We start from the raw sequence: 20,169 nt of genomic DNA, 5'->3' as shown, positions 1-20,169 counted from the left end.
GCGATATGGCCGCTACGTGGGGGCCCCTGACAGTCACAAGATCCTTGGCCCCTCTCACAACATGGGAGAGTCTTTCTTTTTAGGATTCAGTGGCTCGACGGGTTTGGAAGGATTTGGCAAGGGGATGCTTCCTTGAGTTCTGTTGCTGGGAGAAGACAGGAAATTTAGCAGGTCAAATGGCAAAGGTAAAACCACTGTGGAAGGTTTCTCTGTGGACAAGGATTGAAGAGTGTGCAGGTATCGAAGCTGAACAGCAGCTGGGGTGCCTGAGAGGATCTCGGCCGCCGTCCTCAGGGACTCGGAGGCAGCCTTCTCCCCCTCTGCAGCGATCATCTAGAGAACAGATGGGAAGAAAAGCAGAGTGAATTTTCTTCTTCATCCCATGAAGGTTTTAATCATTATTCAGCGTGACTCAGCAAGCACTGAGCATCTACTATGTGGCAGGCCCTGTTAGGCAAACAGACTGTCTTCATTTTCAAGGATCTCACTCTAGGGGAGACTGATCATATTCTTAATTGTAATTTAAGGTGGAATTTGTTAAGGGCCCCAGAAAGTGTAGTGAAGTGTCAGGAGGGTTATTACGTGTAGTGGGCCTTGATTAGTAGAATTTTGTCGTATAGAGAAAAGGTTAGCCAGCGTTCCAGGCAGAGGAACAGAGTCCTGGATGGGTAACTCCCAACTCAGACAGATGACTGGGTAAGCATTTCAGAAGAAAAAGCACCCAAGCTCACCACCCAAATGCCACTCTTAAGTGGGCCAAGGGGATGAGACTTAGATCTAGAAGCAACTCTACCCAGAGGGCCAGCGTCTCCCTCCCCTTCCTCTCCCACCTCCCCGCAGTTATCGACCCTCTATGTGGTTAGGGGTTTTTCTTCACCTGCTTTCTGTCTTTCAAGAGGACTCTGGCCCTCGCTTTCCTCTTCCCGGCACCCCTTCCCACCCCACCCCACCCCGTCCTCAGGAGCTGCGGGCAGTCACTGCTTTTCTTTCTCACTGGCATGCCTGCGGAGCGGCTGGCGCGGCACAGCCTTCTCCCGGGTCTGGCATGGAGGGAATTGGGTCTTGATCACCGTCGACCCTTTAGAGCTTGCACAGAGCTAGGGAGACGGGTCTGGGTGTTATTAACCTGGAGGTGAGCGGTGACTGCTATTACCCAGCAAAGATGCCAGCTCAAGAGAAGAGGGATGAATGTGGGGAGACGCTTTTAGGAAGAGAGAGGGAAAACAAGACTCAAGATGGAGGAGTCGGTCACTCAGCAACAGCCTGAGAGTGGGGGTGTAACCGGGCAGGAGCTCCTGCGTTAGCCAGGAGGCTACTAACACGCTAAGAGAGCGACTTTAATAGGGTGGGAGTGGGGGGAACAGCTGGCACAGCCAGATTCCTCCCAGGCCTGGATGAATGGGAGATGAGGAAGCGAACGAGCACAGGGGAACTGTTTCGCATGAGCAGGCCTTTTGGATTTTCCCACGTTCCCCAAAGAACAGCCCCGGCGGGAGGACGGCCTGCCCCGGGCTGGCTCACCCGCACTCTGGCCTGTCTCTGCGCTTCGGCTTCCACAGCCAGTGAGTGCTGAAGCCCGGCCGGCAGCCTCACGTCCTTCCTGGAAAAGGAGGAACACGGCCAGGTGGGTGTGGGCACCCCTTTCAGGGGTCAGGGCTTTCGCCAGCTTAGCCGCCTTCCCTGCCGCTGCTGCAGGACAAGCAGCAAACTCTGGTGCCACGGAGGGTGCGGTCCCTCGACCTCCCCTAGATAGTGGGCAGGAAGGGTGTCGCAAGGGTCAAACTTAAAGTTTAGCCTAAATCCCAGCAATCAAATTTGAATAATGAAAAAAAGCCTTGAAGAGACACATTATTAATAATAAGAATAAGGGAAGTCATCCACAGTTGTATGAGAATTGATTTTGAAAGGATAGAACTGACCGAATCAGAATAATATTTAATGCATTGCACGAAAGATACAAAATCGTATTTTTACCCCAAATGTTAACTATGAAAAATACCTAGATAGACAACAAGTTGGTGATTCCTCAGAAAGTTAAATGTAGAGTTACCATGTGATTCAATATTTCCACTCCTAGGTATATACCCAAGAGAAATGAGAACGTTCACACAAAAACTTGCATGTGAATGTTCACTGCAGCATTATTCATAATAGCCCCTAAGTTGAAACAGCTCAACGTCCATCAAGTGATGAGGAGATAAAATATGGTATAGCCACACAATGGAATCAAATTCCACCATAAAAGGGAATGAAGTCCTGATTCATGTTAGAACATGAACGAACCTTGAAAACAATGCTAAGCAGAAGAAGCCAGACACAAAGGCCACCTGTCGCATGAGTACATTTATAAGACGTGTCCAGAATATCCAAATCCAGAGAGACAAAGAGCACATTAGTGCTTGTTGGGGCTGGCGGGTGAGGAGTTCAGTGAGCGGTTCCTGCTTAATGGGTGCAGGCTTTCTTTTCGGGGCGATGAAAATGTTCTAGAGTTAGATGGTAGTGATGGTTGCACTACTTTGTGAATATGTTAAAAACCACCGAGTTGTACTTTAAAATGGTTACAATGGTGAGTTTTATGTTATGTGAATTTTATCTCAAAAATTTTTTAATCCATAGAGAGGAAATGTGAAAATAATTTGCCCAAATGTTACAGTGGTTGTGGTATGGCTATGAGATAATAGGTATTTTTTCCCCCCAAATTTATGCTAATATGGCTATACTGGTACTCATGCAATGAAAATAACTTATCGAATGAAACATTTTAAATAAAACCCAACTATTTTCATTTATCATGTTGTATTCTTCCCAGTTAACCTCCTACCTACATTTCTGTTCTCTCCACTTTGATTCCCCAAATACAGGTCACTGAATCCAAGGCGACCTGTGGAGAGAAGAGTCAAGATGTCAGTGACAGCCTCCACTGGTTCTTATGAGTGTCCTTATAAGAAGGAAGCAGAGGGACATCTCACTACAGAAGAGAAGAAGGTAATGTGATGATGGAAGCAGAGACTGGAGTGACATACTTTGAAAAAGGAGGAAGGGGCCACGAGCTCAGGGGTGCATGTGGCCAGGCGCTAGCAGCTGCCAAAGGCAAGGGAATGGTTTCTCCTTTCAGAACTTCAGAAGGAGCCAGCCCTGCTGACTCCTTAGCTTTGGCCCAGTGAAACGGAAAATTTCGGACTTCTGGCCTTCGAAACTGTAAGAGATTAAATTGGTCTTGTTTTAAGACCCCAGCTTTGTGGTAATTTGTTATAGAAGCAATAGAAAAATAATACAGATGGTGTACTTGTTAAATCTGTTTTTAAGTGCATTTATTAGAGAACCGGAGTCTCCAGTCTCTCTCCCAAATGGCTTTCGTTTACAGGTGCTTTCACGTCCCTCCTGTGGGTGGCATTTATTTCCTATATATCCGAGACCCGGGTGGTGGAAGAAAATGAACTGCAGGTTCTGAATAAAGGGGCAAGACATGGGGCTCCACATGTGGGCCCATATGTTTTTTTCTGAATTATTTCTGATGATTTCTTAGTTAAGTGGCTAGATACATAGTAAGCTTAGTGCCTTGAGAACCCCGAGAAGACTAACTGATTTGGGGGATTGATGAAAGGAAGGCATGTTGACAAGGATGTCACAGCGGAGGTGGCATTTGAAAGAGCATTTTGCCTCTGGGGAAAAAGGAAACAGCCTAAGAAGAGGCGGGGAAGCTGGAGGAACAATAAGTCGCTAAGTCTAAGTTGGCTGCAGTATTAGATACGCTGTGGGGAGGACAGCAAGAGGTGGGCCATTTCTTCGCTCATCCAAAAACATGATCTGGCTGCTATGTGACAAGCCCTGTGCCAGGTACTGAGGACAAAGAGATGAAAAGATATGATTCCTGCCCCTGTGGAGTTCATAATCTGAGAAGCCAAATGTATAAATATACCAATTATAATTCAAGGAATGAAGGCAAGTTTGAATGTGGAGAGTCTGAACCTTCGCCTTTATTCTTCAGAGGGGAGGGGTGAGTAGGAAGGGAAGTCGAAGGAGGCCAAAGGGGGAACATACCCGGGCGGGGAGGTTCAATTCCAGAGCAGCAATTTTCCTATGTGTCTCCTATAACTTTTTCTCTCTTTAGCTTCTCTAATTGTCTGAATTCTTTCCTTTTCTACTAGGATGCTAATCTCTGTTTCATCAGTAACAAATCGGACAACTCACAAACATTTGACTACTTCATTTTTCAGATTAGCGTCTGCTTGGGGCCCATCAAGCATAATCGTTCTCTGTGCCTTAGATCCTTAAGTCCTTCTATTGGAGGTTCCCCTTTCAGCTAGTCGTGATTTGTAACCTTCTAACTCAATTCTGAGCCTGGGCGCCACGGCCTCAGTGACAGGCCCTGTCACTGGTGGTAACAGCCACTTGACTGGCCAGCTGCCTGCAATCCTGCTTCGCTCTCCCTTCTCTTCGTAATACCTGTGCCAACTTGTCCTGGTAAGAATGGGAGACACCTCCCCTGGCCGTGGGCAAGACTGCTGAGCTTACTGCCTGGGGGTTAGATGAAGCTTTTTGTGAAGCAGTTCTGGTTCTTCTCTCCTTCCCCTAATTCTAAATCAATAATATCTAGACGATCGATGGGGAAATTCGTCATGTAAGAGTCTGTGAAGTCTTATTATCTGAAAGTCTTATTTGAACTTATCATTATTTAACTTGGTTTCCTCTGCTAGACTGTAAGCTCCTGGGAACCAGTCCTTATCATCCTTGTATGCCACCCACCCCTCCTGTCTAGCTCCACCCACCTACCCCCCCACCGGCTTCCACTCCCACCACTCGGTGCTATGTGGCACTTTACAATGAGTCTACAGCTGCTGGAGTAGAACTGAGAGCAAAAACTATGGCAGTAACTGACTAACCTGCACCAGACTGGTGACTGTGATTGACTCAGGGTCGATATGGCAGCCTTTTAAGGGGCGGCACCTTTCCCAGTGAATGCTTGGTACATGAAAGATTCAATAAATAGCCCATGAAGAAATGAATACATTTAACGTTCAGTGTTAAATTTATCAAAGTACCTGTACATCTTGGGCAATGCTCTTCCTCTCTAGAAGTATTTCGGTGAGCGACCGATGTGCTAGCAGACGCTTCATGGTGGTCTGCACAAGGCATTGAACAGCTTTGGACACGTGAGCCAGATTGCTTAGGAGAAGAGAGGCGTTCTCCAGTCGGTAGTAGCAGATGGCATCTACCTCCATTACGAACATGTCTTTGGTCACAACCTAGGCAGAAAAAAAGTCGGCATGACAGGCCTGATTCCTGGGCCCCTTTCCCATGCGGGGATAGAGGAACTAAATGTGTTCAGGGGGAGTTTTCTCAGTGTAAGAGTATCACAAGAGGAAAAAATAGCAGTGTGTGTGTGTGTGTGTGTGTGTAGACAGTAGGTCTACCCTTTATTCAACATAGACATGAGTTTTCAGCGTCCTATGCTGACAACCACCTCCATGATCTGGCCCCATCATTCCCTTACTTCTGACGTCATCTCTTGTTATGCCCTTCACCTTCAGCTACACTGACCTTGCTGTTCCTCAAGCTGATCAGCATGCTCCCAACTCCAAGCCTTTCCATTTACTGTTTCCTTTGCTTGGAATGGTTTCTCCCCACATCTTGGCACAATTAGCCACCCCCCTCCGCATCACATTCTCAGTAAAGCCTATCCTAACCATCCAACTTAAATATAAACCACCACCAGTACCCTGTTCCCTTTTCCTGATTTGTTTTTCTCTATTGCACTTCTTATCTAAAAAAAAAAAAAAAAAAAAAAGGACATGTTTTTGAAGATTATGGAGTTTTTATTAAATACACTAAAGAACTCACAATTTAAAGGAATCCTATTGTAAGTCCTTTTGTAAAAAATCAGGAATAATTTTCTTATATGAAAAAAAATCAGTTAATGTTTATCAGGTCTTTTTAAACTGATGCCTCCACTCCCCAAAAAAAGTACTAAAAGAGAAGCACGTTTTGGGAAACAAGCAACCGAATGTATTGATCATTGGGTGTACACTAGGGGACAGATCAGTAATGCACATCAAAAGCCCTAAAAGATGCATGTTCTCAGCATTTCCATTTTTAGACACTGATCACAAGAACATGTTTTAAGGATTTAGCTGTAAGGGTGTTATTTATAGTGTTGCTTTTTGTAATAAGAAATTGGAAATAATATCAACAATAGAGAATTATAAATTGTGGTACATCCACACATTGGAATGCTCTGTGTCCATTTAAAATAAAGGGGTAGAAACATAGGTAATATGTCAGAAAATGATCACAGATATTGCTGGATGAAAAAAAGGCATGCTACAAAATAGACTGTATGGTTCGATATGTATGTATTCTATATTCTCATCTGTAAATATAAAAAAAGTCTGAAAAGATATACTCCAAAATATCAACATCTATCTATAGGTAGTGGGATTAGGGGTAAGTTTAATTTATTCCTTTTTTTATATTTTATTATCTAAAATAAGCCTTTTAAAATATACGTAATTTCTATTTATGTTTCTATTTACCCAAAGAAAAAAATGAGAAAAAACTTCAAACTGAAAGTGGGGGACAATTTAGGAAAGGTGTATAAATCTCGATTACTAATAGAAAAATCTAGGTGTTATTCTACTTTTAATGTTTTTATTGTGGTAAAATACGCATATCATCAAATGTACCAGCTTAACCATTTTTAAGTGTACAGTTCAGCAGTGTTAAGTACATTCACATTGTTATGTGACCAATCTTAACTCTTTTTATCTTGCAAAACTGAAACCCATTAAGCAACAACTCCCCATTCTTCCCCCAACCCCTGTAACCACCATTCTATTTTCTATCTCTATGAATTTTTCTACTCTAGGTATCTCACGTAAGTGGAATCAGGCAGTATTTGTCTTTTTGTGGGTATACACCATTGTGGGTATACACAACACTTAGTTTACCTATTCAGCCACTGATGCACACTTGGGTTGCTTTCATCTCTTGGCTGTTGTGAATAGTGTTGCTGTGAACATAGATAAACAAATATCTCTTCAAAAATTTGCTTTTGGTTCCTTGGGGTATATACGCAGAAGTGGAATTGCTGGATCAAATGGTAATGCTATTTTCAATTTTTTGAGGAATTACTGTACTGTTTTCTACAGCAGCTGCACCATTTTACCTACCCACTAACACTATTCGAGCGTTCCAATTTCTCTACATCCTTGTCAGCACTTGTTATTTTTCTTTTGTTAGCCATCCTAATAGGTGTGAGGTCGTTATCTCATTGTGGTTTGGATTTGCCTTTCTTTAATTATTAGTGATGTTGAACATCTATTCATGTATTTGTTGGCCATTTGTGTATCTTCTTTGGAGAAGTGTTCAAATCTGAATTAGTCAAGTCTTTCTGGAGAAATAGAACGTGTGTGTGTGTGTAGGCAGAGAGAGAAAGATTTTCAGGAACTGGCTTACACAACTGTAGAGGCTGACGAGTCCAAATAGATCAACCAGCTGAAGACCACAGAAAGAGTCCATGTTGCAGCTCGAGTCTGTGAGTGGTCTGTTGGCAGAATTCCCTTCCCCTCAAGGAGAAGTTAGTCTTTCTCTTAAGGCCTGAGGCCCAACTACATTATGGAGCAAAATCTGCTTTATTCACAGTTTACTGATTTAAATATTAATCTTCTCCAAAAAATACTTTCACAGCAACATCTGATGTTTTTGGCAAGTATTTGGGCACTACAGCTTAGCCAAGTTGTCACATAATATTAACCATCACAAACTCCTTTTCCCATTTTTAATTTTTGTTTTGCTTTCTTGTTGTTGAATTATAAGATTTCTTTATGTATTCTGGATATTAACCCCTTATCAGACATATTATTTGCAAATATTCCATAGGTTGCCTGTTCATTTTGTCGATTGTGTCCTTAGACACACAGGAGTTTTTCATTTTGAAGTAGTCTATATCTCTATTTCCCTTTTCTACTTTAGATTTAAATAGTCATTTTGCCCTGGACCAGAATTTGTAGCTCAGCCACGTAAAATGTAGAGAGAAAGCAAAATCCATCATGTGGTTTACCTCATGAAAGGGTATCTCCAAGGTTTGGAGACGAAGGTCAACCTTGTGGTAGGTATCCAGGCAGGGCAAAAAGAAGAAGAGGCCTGGAAGAGGGGGCAGGGGAAGTGACAGGTGAATGGCTAGCATGGAGACTGTTCGAGGTTCACCTTTTTTGAGTCGAGTTGCAGGTTGCATTGCTTTTTTTAGCCTCCAGCTACACACAGGCCACAGGCTGAGACCACCACCGCACCACCCCTAGTATGTTAGTTGTTGCTAAGGTTACTATATAATTTGTCATTCAACCTGGGACACTTTTGAGGGTGAGAGGAGAGCACGGTTAGAACTTACTTCAGGACAACAGGCATACTCAGATTATCCGCAGCAAAATGGGCTGTGTGGTCACCATGGTGATGGTGCTAATTCCTCCATATTTTGAGTTAAATGTCTGCCTCCTTGACTAGATTCAAACTCCCTAATAAGAGTGTCTCATGCACTGTTGTTAGCTTTAGTGCCCGACTTAGTGCCTTTTAGGTGCTTTGTAAAATTAGTTTTGAATCCATGCATGTACCAAAATGAGTCAGCAACCTCCATGTGATAGTTCTTAAAAGGTGAGCCCCAGAGGTAATTGGAATAGCAATATCCTGATACCAGCCTTCTGGTTGGTTAGTTATTTCTTATCCACCCAATGTAATCTACGGGATTGATGTGCAAAATTTTTAGATTGATTTGTTGAGATTTTTCTGTGATTCCATTGGACACCGTGGGCTGCTGCAAGAGCAAAGCTTTGTTGGAATCGGCAGCACCTCAGAGAGCCCGGGATCTCTCTGAGGAGCAACCTAGCTAGTCCTTTCCAGCCCAAATTGAAAAGGACGCCAAAAACTCAAACCAGAACAAGACAGTCTCTGTCCTGGACCTATAAGGTCTGGCTCTACTTTTGTGCAGACTCATCTGTTGATTATAAATCTTCAAACTCTGGTTTGTATCTTCTCGTCCGGTCTCTCTTCTCTATCTGTTTCTGCAGATCTGGCTGGCAACTTGGACCCTTTCCAATATATATGTGGTGGGACTTTGCTCCTTTTCATGCCTTCCTGGCTAGCTTAGATTTCCAAACCCCAGCTGCCCAGCTTCTTAGACTGACCATACTTCTATCTGTGCCCATTATCAGCTTGGACCTCTGGACATCAACTTCACTAGATTTTAAGGTCCTAGAGATGGAAAACCACGTCTTGTTCATCCATCTTCATTTCCCTGGTAGTGATGCAGTACCTGAAACACCAAGATGTGCTCAATCTATGTGTTTTAAATTCTGCCAACTAAAGGGAAATTTGTTACTTGGATGCTGCACTTTGCCTGTCTCCCATAGTTTGGTCTGACCCCCTAGACTCTGAACAAGCCCAGCTATGCTCTGAGAATTCACAAGACTCTGACCATATACACATTCTACAAAAACGAGTGCCTGGCCATGGGCCCTAAGCCTACTCGCTACTTCGGCCATCCTGGCTCTGGCATTTGGCTCTCTGCACCCATTCTCTCTCTTGGTCACTATGCCCTGGTGGTAATACTCTCTGAAGAATTTCTTAATAACTGTGTTACAAATAATAGAAAAATAAGGTATCATGAATCAAGTAACTTCATGTAATCAGAGGTTCATATTAAAATATGCATGGATTGAAGAAATTGGCAAGTCTATAGGGAGTTTAAAAAAGATGTTTCTTACCAGGGCCTTTGGCTCTTCCAGGAAGCAAATGTCCCAGTCGAAATATAATTACTCTCTCATACTCCTGTACAACCTAGAAGAAAATGTAATACTTTGAATCACTCCAAGAAAGAAAGTCTTCAAAAAGGCTTTTGAACAGGAATGATCCTAGGTATTAGAAAGCTTTTCTTTTGAGAATCAAGAAAAAACTTAATATTTAGGTTTACAAAGTCTACATTTAATAAGTGTAGAATTTCAGAAATCAGTGAAAAAGTATATTGGCCATGTTAATTTTTGAGCCCATAGACAGAATTTTGATTACAGAGTCATGATTACCTAAAAAAGAATGCTTCCACTGTGTCCAGCATTTCCTGCATCAAAGACATCACACTTGTGTACTATAAGATAGTCAATCTTGTATTTTTCTGTGACTTCTGCACTATTAGCTTTTACATGTATTAATTGTTAGCTATTTAACAGAAAAGGGGAGTATATTTTAATACTATACTTATATTCTGTTTCAAACTGCAAGAAATACCTCAAAATAACATCCTAATTTTCTACCTTAAGACACTGGAGGTAGAAGAGCAAACTAAACCTAAAGCAAACAGAAAGAAGATAATAAAAATTAGAATGGAAATAAATGCAATAGAAAATAAAAAAAACAGTAGAGAAGATCAATGGAACGAAAAGCCGGTTCTTTAAAAAGATCAACAAAATTGACAAATATTTAGTTAGACCGATGAAGAAAAAAGAGAGAAGACACAAATTGCCAAAACCAGGAATCAAAGAGGAATGATGACAGGGACATCACTACTGTCCTTATAGAAATAAAAAATATTATAAGAGAAAATACACCAACAAATTAGATAACTTAGATGAAATGGACAAAATCCTACAGAGATACAGACTACCAAAACTGACTCAAGAAGAAAAGGAAAAACTGAAAAGACCTAGAAGTAAAAAACTGAATTAGTAGTTTAAAATTTTCCCACTAAGAAAAGTTCAAGACCAGATGGCTTCACTGGTAAATTCTGCCAAACATGTAAACAAAAAGTGATACCAGTTATTCACAAATTCTCCTCTCAAAAATAGAAAGGAGGGAAATCTTTTCAACTTATTCTCTGAGGTCAGTATTACCCTGATGCCAAAACTAGCGAGAAAACTAGAGACCAATATCTCATGAATACAGATGCAAAAATCCTCAAGAAACTACCTGCAACCTGAATCCAGTAACATTAAAAAGATTACGTACCATAACCAAGTGGGACTTATCCTAGGAACACATAGTTGGTTTAACATCTAAAATTCAGTTAATGTAATACACCATATCAATAAAATAAAGGGCAAATACCGCGTGATCATCTCAGTAGATTCAGAAAAGGCATTTGACAAAATCCAACACCCTTTCATGAAAAAGGAGAAAAAGGAGGAGGAGGAAGAGATGGAGAAGGGGCCTGCATAAGGAGTGCGATAAGCAGCGGCCCCAGCAGCATCTGTAGTGTTCCAGCAAAGACAAGGAGCCTGGCAGCTCCAGCCAATGACTAAAAATGGCAGAGGTACCAGGGCGTGGCCATTTTTGCCCATCGTGAGACTCCTCTATGAAGCAGACTCTGCTCTGGAGTTCCCTTTCGGGCTGACCGAGACTTTCTCAGAGTTGTATCACAGTCTGAGGCTCTTTCTGTCCAATCCTTTCTTCCTCTTCTCATAGCATAAGTGTCAGACCTGGACCATCCATTGTCTGAAGGCTTTCCCTGCCTGCTATTGTTCTCTCTCCCCTAATCTCTCACAGACAGTGCCTCCCAATAAGTCCCTCGCACTTCTACTTTTGTCTTGGCGTGTGCTCCCCAAACTGACAAAGGTCTTCATTTACTTCAGGGACAGCAAATGTAAGCACCTGTGAGCCAAAGATAATGGTCATTCGTGGTCTACAGAAGATGCCTGAGAATTTCCTGGACGTCCCAGGCCATGAGGTGAAGAGGGCATTCCATGCAGGACAGATGGCACGTACCAAAACACAGAAGTAAGAGTGGACATGTTGTGGTCAGTGAGAGGCATCGGAAAATTTCTTATTGGATCCTTATTGGAATCTCACCTTTATGCAGAACCAGATAGAAAAAGGGAAGGTCACGATGATGAGGAGCAGGGACATGAGGACAAGAAGCCACTCACAGGGGCCTAAACCAGAAGCCTTGATACCTTTAAAAAACAAAAAGCAAAAGAATAATTATATTAGAACTTTACCCTTCCCACTGACTATACTTGTTGGTCCAGTCCTTCGTATCAGGGTCAGAGAAGTTTGTGGACTTCGGTGGAAATATGGAGTGAGCTGGATATAGGAGCAGTCAGTTCACAGGGCTGGGTGATTGTCTGTGAAGGGCTGTGTAGACCTACAGAAGATGGAGCAGGCTCCTGGAAAGGCGGTAGCGTTTTTCCCAAACGTCTGACCAGGCAATGTTTTCTCCAAGAAAATGCAAGTTCTATAGAATTTATTTCTCATGTAACCTATTTCGGGAAATGCCGCTCCATTACCATCATGTTAGTTTTTATGGTGTTCTCCATTAAGGGCAGTAACAGTGTTATTGCCATGTTCAGTTAGTTTATAAATCCATTTCACTTGCCAGTGGTAACCATGGCAAGTAAAAAATAAATAAATGTACATCTAAACAAAATTACATTTTATAAGTGAAGAAAGGCCTCAAAAATTTCTTCATACAGTCGTTAGGGATGTGAACAGAAAATTCATATCTATATTCAAAACCTAACTTGAAGCTTTGCTGACAAAATAGTATTCTCTTGGAATGAGTTCCTTGAATATCCGATTGGTTTGATTTAAGTGGATAGTGAACCATTAAATGTTAAAGCAGGAAGAGCCTTTAGATACGACATAGTCTAAGAATCCCCAGCATTCTGGTAAAATGAAGCACCTTTTCATTTCTCCCAAGTCTTAAGCAGCCTGGCTGAGGGAGTGTGGGGCTAAGTGGGGGTGGGGCTGTTGCTGCCTCTTGCTCACCTTCTCCCTGAGAGCCACAGACACCTCCCAGACAAGGACGCAGCAATGCCGCAGCAATGCCGCATCATCCTCAAGGGGGCTTATGCATTGCTTGGGGTCCCAGGCTCTAGTCACTTAATAGCTGGAGAGACTGAGTGAAGCCCATACAGGTGAAGCTACGTGCCTAAGGCCACAGCTGGTTGGTGGCAGTGCTGTGACCATGGCCAGAAATCAGGGGCAGTATCATGCAAGTATGCACTTTTCAGACTGTCTTACTACAGAATTCTGACTTTTCCACTTCCCAACTATAGGTCTTAGGGAAGTTACTTAATTTCTCAGTATTTTTCCACGACTGTGAAATGGGAATGATAATACTCAGTACAACACCTAGTGTGTGCCTGACACATTGTAGGGGCTCCCTTCCTTGCCTCCCCGCCAGTGTGGTCTGAAGCACACATAAGACTTCTAATCTCAGCATTATTGTAACATTGAACCTAACAACCATTTAATGACTGGAAATTTCTGACTGATGAAAAGGCATCACTTGGGCAAAACAGCACTGACATGCTCCACATAACTACACCCTGACTGCATGAATCTTTCTCAGATCACAGCTTTTAATGCTCCAGCATATACTGCATTGCTGGTAACCAGGAAATGTTAAAATTTCATAGACAGCAGAAAGCAATATAATGCAACTATTCCTTATTTACTTTCCTTGAAACCTCTCTCATCTTACACTTAAGGTGTAATGAATTTTTTCTTCCATACATTATAACAAGGACTGGAAGCAGGTAGATTTGTTCCTGAGGGTTGCTTCACCTGCAGAAGCCAGACCCCTTTCCTGTGATTCCCTCCATTGGTCTAACTTCCTCCTCTTTTACCTTGCAAGGATCCTGTCCTAACTGATCTTGTCCTGTTCTTTGCTCTCAGCTCCACTGCTTTGGATGCCTCATCTCCTTTTATCCTCACAACTACCCCCTGAGCCGGGGGCTGGTGTTACTCTCAGTTCACAGATTAAACTCTGGTTTGTCTCTTCTCTATCTGGCTCTGCTTCTTCTACTTAGGAAAAAAAAAACAAAAAACAAAAAACAAAACAAAAGCAAAAACAAAACCGATCATCCTAAAGAAAGTTTAAAATGCTTTTAGGTAAGACTGAGGGGTGGAGATGAGGAATGAAGAGTAAGCTGCATAGTTGTCCAAAGCCACTAGCTTTACTTAAATTAGGTCCCCATATACTCTTCCGTGGCCTCAAAAAACCGCAGCGTGGTCCCTTTGTCATGTGGATTGGTTCCCAATCTGGACCACACTCCCTGCAACCCCCCAATCACGGCTGGCCCCTGAGATTAGCAGTATTTAGTTGATGTTATTTGTATTTCTTCTTATGCATTTTGGTCGTCACCACTGGGGAGTCAGTCCAGCAGGATGCTTTGGCCTCTCGTGGCTTTCCGCACGACGATTCCACTCTATCTGACATCCTTTGGGTACCACTTGGAAAGGACGCTCCCCCTCCCGAGGCCCCAGCCAGACTGCTGTACCTTCCTCGGGCCGCTCGCTCTCCAGCAGCGCCACCACCTCGGTGCCCTCGTCGCCGGAGCCGCGGACCTCGTCCACGTCCACCACCGTGGCTGCGGGTGCTCGGGGCTCCCCGGGGCCCCCTGCCCGCCCGAGGTCCGGCTGCTCGCGCCGGGCATCCCGAGGCCCGCGGCCTGCGCCGCCCCTCTGGGCCTTCCCGCTCTTGTTCTCCTTGCGGGGGGACCCGCCGCCTCTCCCGTGGGACTCTCTGGAGGAGCTCCGAGCCCTTTTGTCCATCCTCAGAGAGGCAGGGGCTGGGAGCGCTGTCCCTGAAGAATCGCGAGCAGGATGCTGGGCCCGTATCGCGGGGGACCATAATGACCGTGGGCTGGGGTGGGGGCGGGGCCTGGGGCGGGTCTCGGGCGCGGGCTCTGCTCCTGGTGACACGCGGCAGCTGCTCTCAGAGGAGCTGTAGACAGGGCCCGCCAGATCCAAGACTGGGTGCTACTTACAACAGTGAGTTGGTGTGAAAGCCCGTGTGCCAGGTCACGATGTTTAAAAATGTGTTTCTATAGACGAAGAGCTGTTAGGGAAGATGCAGTTACCTGAAATGCCACCGCAGATGGCTGTGATGGCACTGTTTTGTGATTTGTAAACATGGTACATTTGAAACAGTTTGTGGTCCTCTGTCGTGCCACAGAGCTTAAGAGGGAACAGAAAAGGTCATCGAATTAGGGTAACTTTCAGGTAAAATTAGAAACTTCTCCCCAAGCCCTTGGAGTCTTCCCAAGGGCCCTTTTCTCCTCTCCGCCCCAATTTATTTTTGTGCCCAGGCACTACTCTTCCTGCTAACGCTTTAACTGGTAATGGTGTTGGCTGTCTACTCCCAGGAGGATTTACATTTCAGAAGGGGGAAAGGAAAACTCTTAGATTTGTATTCTCTCTCTCTCTTTTTCACACACACACACACACACACACACACACACACACACACGTCTTTAATATTTTACTATTGCGTAAGCCTGTTGATGGTATAATGCTTCTTGAAAAATCTTGAAAAATTGAAAAATCAATTAACTTACGCTTTTAGGGAAGGGACACTTTCGTCCTTGACGAGGCCCTGTTCCCATGCTTCCTTGATGAAGGCAAGGGTTTTGCTTTTTCCATCCTCACTGGCAGTGCTCCATCCAGCAGCAAACCGGAGGAGTTGCCCCAGTTTGAAACAATGAATAGATGTCTCTTTTATTCCCTATTAATAACTTGTTTCTCACTGAATGGGAGGTTGATCTAGGTAACCCTTCAAACTCAAGATTTATGATTCTACTCAAATAGCTCAGATCACATGATGGTAGAAATAATGTTCACTTATTTTTATTTTTCAATATTTATTGAGTCCACACCATGGTAGTTACTTTCTTCTCAATCTTATTAAAGAATGAGGACCAGAAGTAACTCCAGTGGGACTAGAAAAACCATTACACAACTTTCTTCCATATGTTCCAAGTTAGGCCACTGAGAGCAAAAGAATTAAAAGATTAGTACTAAAGTAATTTATTTAGATTTGGTTTTTACTCTAAACCTGATTATTGCACAGGATACCTAAGGGAGGACAAATGTTCCCTCTCAAGTGCCTACCTCAATTATTAGTTCCTGCCTAGAGCAGCAGTACAATGAGAAAAATTCTGAAGATGCCCTTGGCCCATAGAGGAAAGAGTATCATAATTGTTTATGCACTTAAATTAATAGTTGCTATGAAACATAGCTAGTTTATCATCCTGTAAAGATTCTCCCGTTTGGAAAAGCGTGAAACTGTAGCACTTTGGATTATTTTTTTCTCAGCCTTTGATTCTGTAACAAATTAATTTGATCTTAAACTAAACTCAAACTAAAATTTCACATAAATTTTCACTCCAAGAATTAGCAGGATATTCGATCAAATGATACTCTCAAAACTGTACCCTGTCTCCCAATAAGATAGATAGAGGGATTTCTTGCAGGAGAAAAACAAATGAGAAAAGGCCCTACTTGGTGTTGGATTCCATGTTTGGTGCTTCTTCTGTTTCCTTTGCTGTGGGACAACTGACGAGTTACATAAAATCATTACTTCGTTTTCTATATCCATATATAACAGAAACCAATACAAGCACCTGCTTATAACACAGGACTGTTGGGATTATGAATGACAAGGACGATATCTGAGAAAGTACGTCGCATTCCATGGTAGAAAGGTCAACACGGCATTTCTGAAAGATGGAGGACGGGGGAGTGCTGAGATGGCAGCGTGAGTCGCTAGCTGGCTGGCCGCATCGACTCTTACGATATTGCTGTTTTCTTTTAGATTCCTTTTTAATTGAAAGTGTCGGTCATCCCTTTGTCGGAAAATATTATATGTAAACATTTAAAAACGATGAATACTTGACTCCTTGTTTGGATTGGTGACAAGACTGACATCTATGGGAACGAGGTTAGGGCTGAAGAAGGGGAGGACCAATTAAAGTTGTTGACTTTTGAATTTGTCTCTAAGACAAAAGGTCATGAAAGATTTCAAGGCTTTCTAAATTATACTTATTTCATTTAGCGCTTTCAAAATTTATGTCCATATGGATAAACAAAGGAGTGAATATTAATTTACATGATTTACTTAATGGAAAAGCTGGAATTCATTGTCACTAGATAAAATTGCAAATCTTACGATTTTAGAGCTAGAGGAAACCATAGGAACTTAAATTTGACTTTCTCAATTTGACTTTGTTAAATTTGACTTTCTCAATTTGTGCATGGCCGAGAGACCAACCAAGACCACATAGCAATGACCTAGGAAAGTGATGCTGTTGAGAGCTGGATCTGAGGCTTTGGCAGTGGGCCTGTATCCAGGAAATTTCCAAGGTAAAAATATCCACGGAATTTGCTGACCTCATGGGATTATGGAGGAGGGGCAGTGAGGGGATAGAGGACTTAAGAGGGAGGTTTCCATCTTTATAGGCTGAGCAGTTGGTTATACTGCAGGTGTCTCTGTCAGGGCCACTTGCCCTAACTATACTGACCTCGAGCACCTGTGTTGCATATTTTAAAGTTGCTGAGGAGTAGATTTTAGAAGTCCTCGGTACGAAAAAAAATTTTTTTGTAACTATGTATGGGGATGGATGTTAACTAGTGCTCATTTCCCAATATATACAAATATTGAATTACTATGTTGTACACCTGAAATTAATGTTATAGATTAAATGTATCTCAATTTAAAAAAATTCAAGTATATGTTAAATGAGAACAAAAAGAATCTTGAACTTTCACACACACAAAAATTTTGTTTCACATGGGTACATGAAATTCCTAATCAAGACTTTTTAATAAGCTCTTTAAATTTTTGTTACCATCGAAAAGCATTCACATGATTTTAAAATTTTATTTATTTTCCAGCTTTGAGGTATAATTGACAAATAAAATTGCATATATTTTAATGTGTACAACATGATTTGAAATATATCATGAAATGATAAAAAAAAGTTGTAAAAACTATTTTTACAATCACTGAAAAATTTACAACAGTCGAACTTAATGAATCGACCCTCTTTTCTTTCACCAACGAGTGTAATTTGGTACTTCTTGTGATTACGTAAATGGATTTGAAATCCAAGCTTTTTCATAATGGTTCAAAATAATGGTGACACTTTAGGGAACCCAGCACGTGCGTTCGTAGGAACAATCCCAGGGCATCTCGAGTGGAAGCTTCCAAGAGTGCCAGGAGACACGCCCAGCTAACTTCGCCCCGCCCCTTGCCCGCCCCACTTCCCGACGGGCTCCCCGGGACCACGCTGTGCGGGGCGCAGCCTCCTTGCGCGTCTGGACCGGGAACTTCATCAGCTGGCCCGCAGGGGCGGTCGTGAGGCGGAAGAAAGTCCTTGGTAGCGCCCAGCTTCTTGAACGCATCAGTGAGTGTTGAATGGCTCTTACCTTGCTACCTGCAGACCTGTGGGCACGTCGGCTAACCCCACTTGGTTGTCTTCTGAAAAGTCTAGGTGGAGGCTACTTTGGGTTGGAGGGCTCCCTTCTCCACAAACCCTTTCCCTAACCCTCTCCCTAACCCTCAAGCTGCCCCTATGGGCTGAGAAAATCGGTATGAGACCGTACACGCTAATCTGGTCGTAGCACATGCGGTGGGAAACTGCTCTAGAGCGATGGTTCTCACTTTAGCATGTATGAAAATCACCTGGAGGGCTTGTTAAAACACTTTGCTGCACTCCCCGCCACCCACCACGTACCCCCAGTTTCTGATTCAGCAGGTCTGGGGTCTGAGGACTGGCATTTCTAATACATTTCCAGGTTATGCTGCTGCTCTGGCACCACAAGTTGAAAACCATTGTCTAAGAAGTTAAAAGTGTTTCCTACGTACTCCATTTAAAGCAGCCCCTTCTTATTCCCTTACCATGGGTTTATTTTGCTTAAGAGCACTTATCCTTACTTGACTTTATGTATGACATATTTATCTGCTTTTTGCTTGTCCTTTGGTAAGATCCAGGAGGGCAGGGACTTTGTTTCGCTCACCGATGTAGTTCCATCTTCTAGGTCAGTGCCTGGCACATAGTAGGAACTAAAAAGATATTTGTTGCTTGAATGAGCATGCCTATTAGAAGCCAAAGCTGAAACCATGAGAGTGAAAAAGGTCATTCAGGAAGAGGGGGAAAGAGTAAAAAGGAGAAGGGCCAACGACAGACCCTGAGGTACATGAACATTTTAATGGAATAACGGAAATAAGAAATGGCAGAAAGCTAGGAGCCAAGCCTGGTACACAGCAGCTTCCTAGAGATCCAGGGGAGGACACCAAGAGTGAACAGCGGAGATCATCTAAGATGAAAAAATGGAAGAGTTCTTTATCAATTAGATTTGTCAATAATTTTGGTAAAAGTAACTTAAGAAAGATGTCCAGAGTTAGCAGGCTGATTGCTTTGGATTGAGTATTGAATGGTAGATGAAAAAGTGGGAAAAAAAAATGAGTGTGGACTGTTTATTCAAGGATTTGCCTAGAGGGGGATGTAGGTCAAAAAGAGTTTGTTTCTCTGTCTCCCTCTCTGTGTTGTGTGTGTGTGTGTGAGATAAAAAGGACTAAAGCATAATTTTGTTACTGAAAAGGAGTCTGTAAAGAGATGCTGAATATACAGGGCTGTGTAATAACAAGGTCCTAGAGGGGTTGAGGGATAGACCCAAGAGTAGGATGGGTGGGTAGAATGGATGACCCCTCACCCTCTGAGACCAGGAGGAAAGATGTGAAGGGGGCCAGTTTAGGTGCCTGGGCTGGAAGTTGAGGGGGTTCACATGTGAGAGCCTCCATTTTCCGTGGGAGTCGGAGCAGAGTCGTTTTTGAGTGGCGAGGCAACAGTGGGTAAGAAGTATAAGAGGGATGGCAAAGGCTTGGAGTAATTGCTGGGAAACAGAATTGAACAGTGGCAGCAAATGTCCCTCAACTTGGCATAATGTTAAAAAACTTTCAGAGGCAGGAATGCTGTGTTGATTCTATCACAAGCTTCTAATTCACCCATCCCCTCACTATATTTTTCAAAAGATTTATTCTTGTCATGAGGCATATAGTAAAGCTTCAGAAGCTTCACACACACACACTGTCTGTCTGTCTGTCTGTCTGTCTGTCTGTCTCTCCCTTTACTGGCTATTTTCTAAGACAGGAATGCTGGTAAGGGCAGCTGGAATTGAAATATACTCCCAGATGCAGGCAGGGATGGGAGGAGACCAGGTGGAGACAGTTAATTACTAGAAGTGGGCTCTGGTCATCGTAATAGGCAGCAGAGTGGAAAACAGACAGGTTTTGATTCACAGAGCTCTCTGGTTGTAGTTAATTAATTGTCGGATCCTAAGGAGTGAACTCAACAAACAAGTCACCAAGTCTTCGTGTAACAACAAAAAGCAAAAAACCAACAA

At 43.0% G+C, this 20,169-nt stretch overlaps 2 protein-coding genes across 2 annotated transcripts in view; one reads left to right on the top strand and one right to left on the bottom strand.

The window, feature by feature from the left end:
* The window catches only part of AXDND1 (axonemal dynein light chain domain containing 1), a 63,375-nt gene extending 60,158 nt beyond the window's left edge, over positions 1-3,217 (top strand). The window contains exon 28 of the transcript XR_005656973.1: positions 2,862-3,217. The gene's annotated coding sequence lies outside the window, so the exon portion shown is untranslated. The remainder of the gene's footprint in view (positions 1-2,861) is intronic.
* On the bottom strand, positions 40-14,617 carry NPHS2 (NPHS2 stomatin family member, podocin). Its single transcript, XM_039881370.1, has 8 exons — positions 14,265-14,617; positions 11,830-11,933; positions 9,756-9,828; positions 8,060-8,142; positions 5,043-5,246; positions 2,826-2,881; positions 1,522-1,600; positions 40-333 (listed from the first exon to the last, which is right to left on the bottom strand). Exons 1-8 carry the CDS (start codon positions 14,536-14,538, stop codon positions 55-57), a joined length of 1,152 nt encoding a protein of 383 aa, XP_039737304.1. The 5' UTR covers positions 14,539-14,617; the 3' UTR covers positions 40-54.
* Positions 14,618-20,169: the final 5,552 nt, after the last annotated feature.

This window comes from Pteropus medius, unplaced genomic scaffold (assembly GCF_902729225.1).
Source record: "Pteropus medius unplaced genomic scaffold, Ma_sr-lr_union100, whole genome shotgun sequence".
Classification (NCBI taxonomy): Eukaryota; Metazoa; Chordata; class Mammalia; order Chiroptera; family Pteropodidae; genus Pteropus; species Pteropus medius.
Note: the sequence above shows the minus strand (reverse complement) of the source record. Positions and strands in the feature narration are given on the sequence as shown.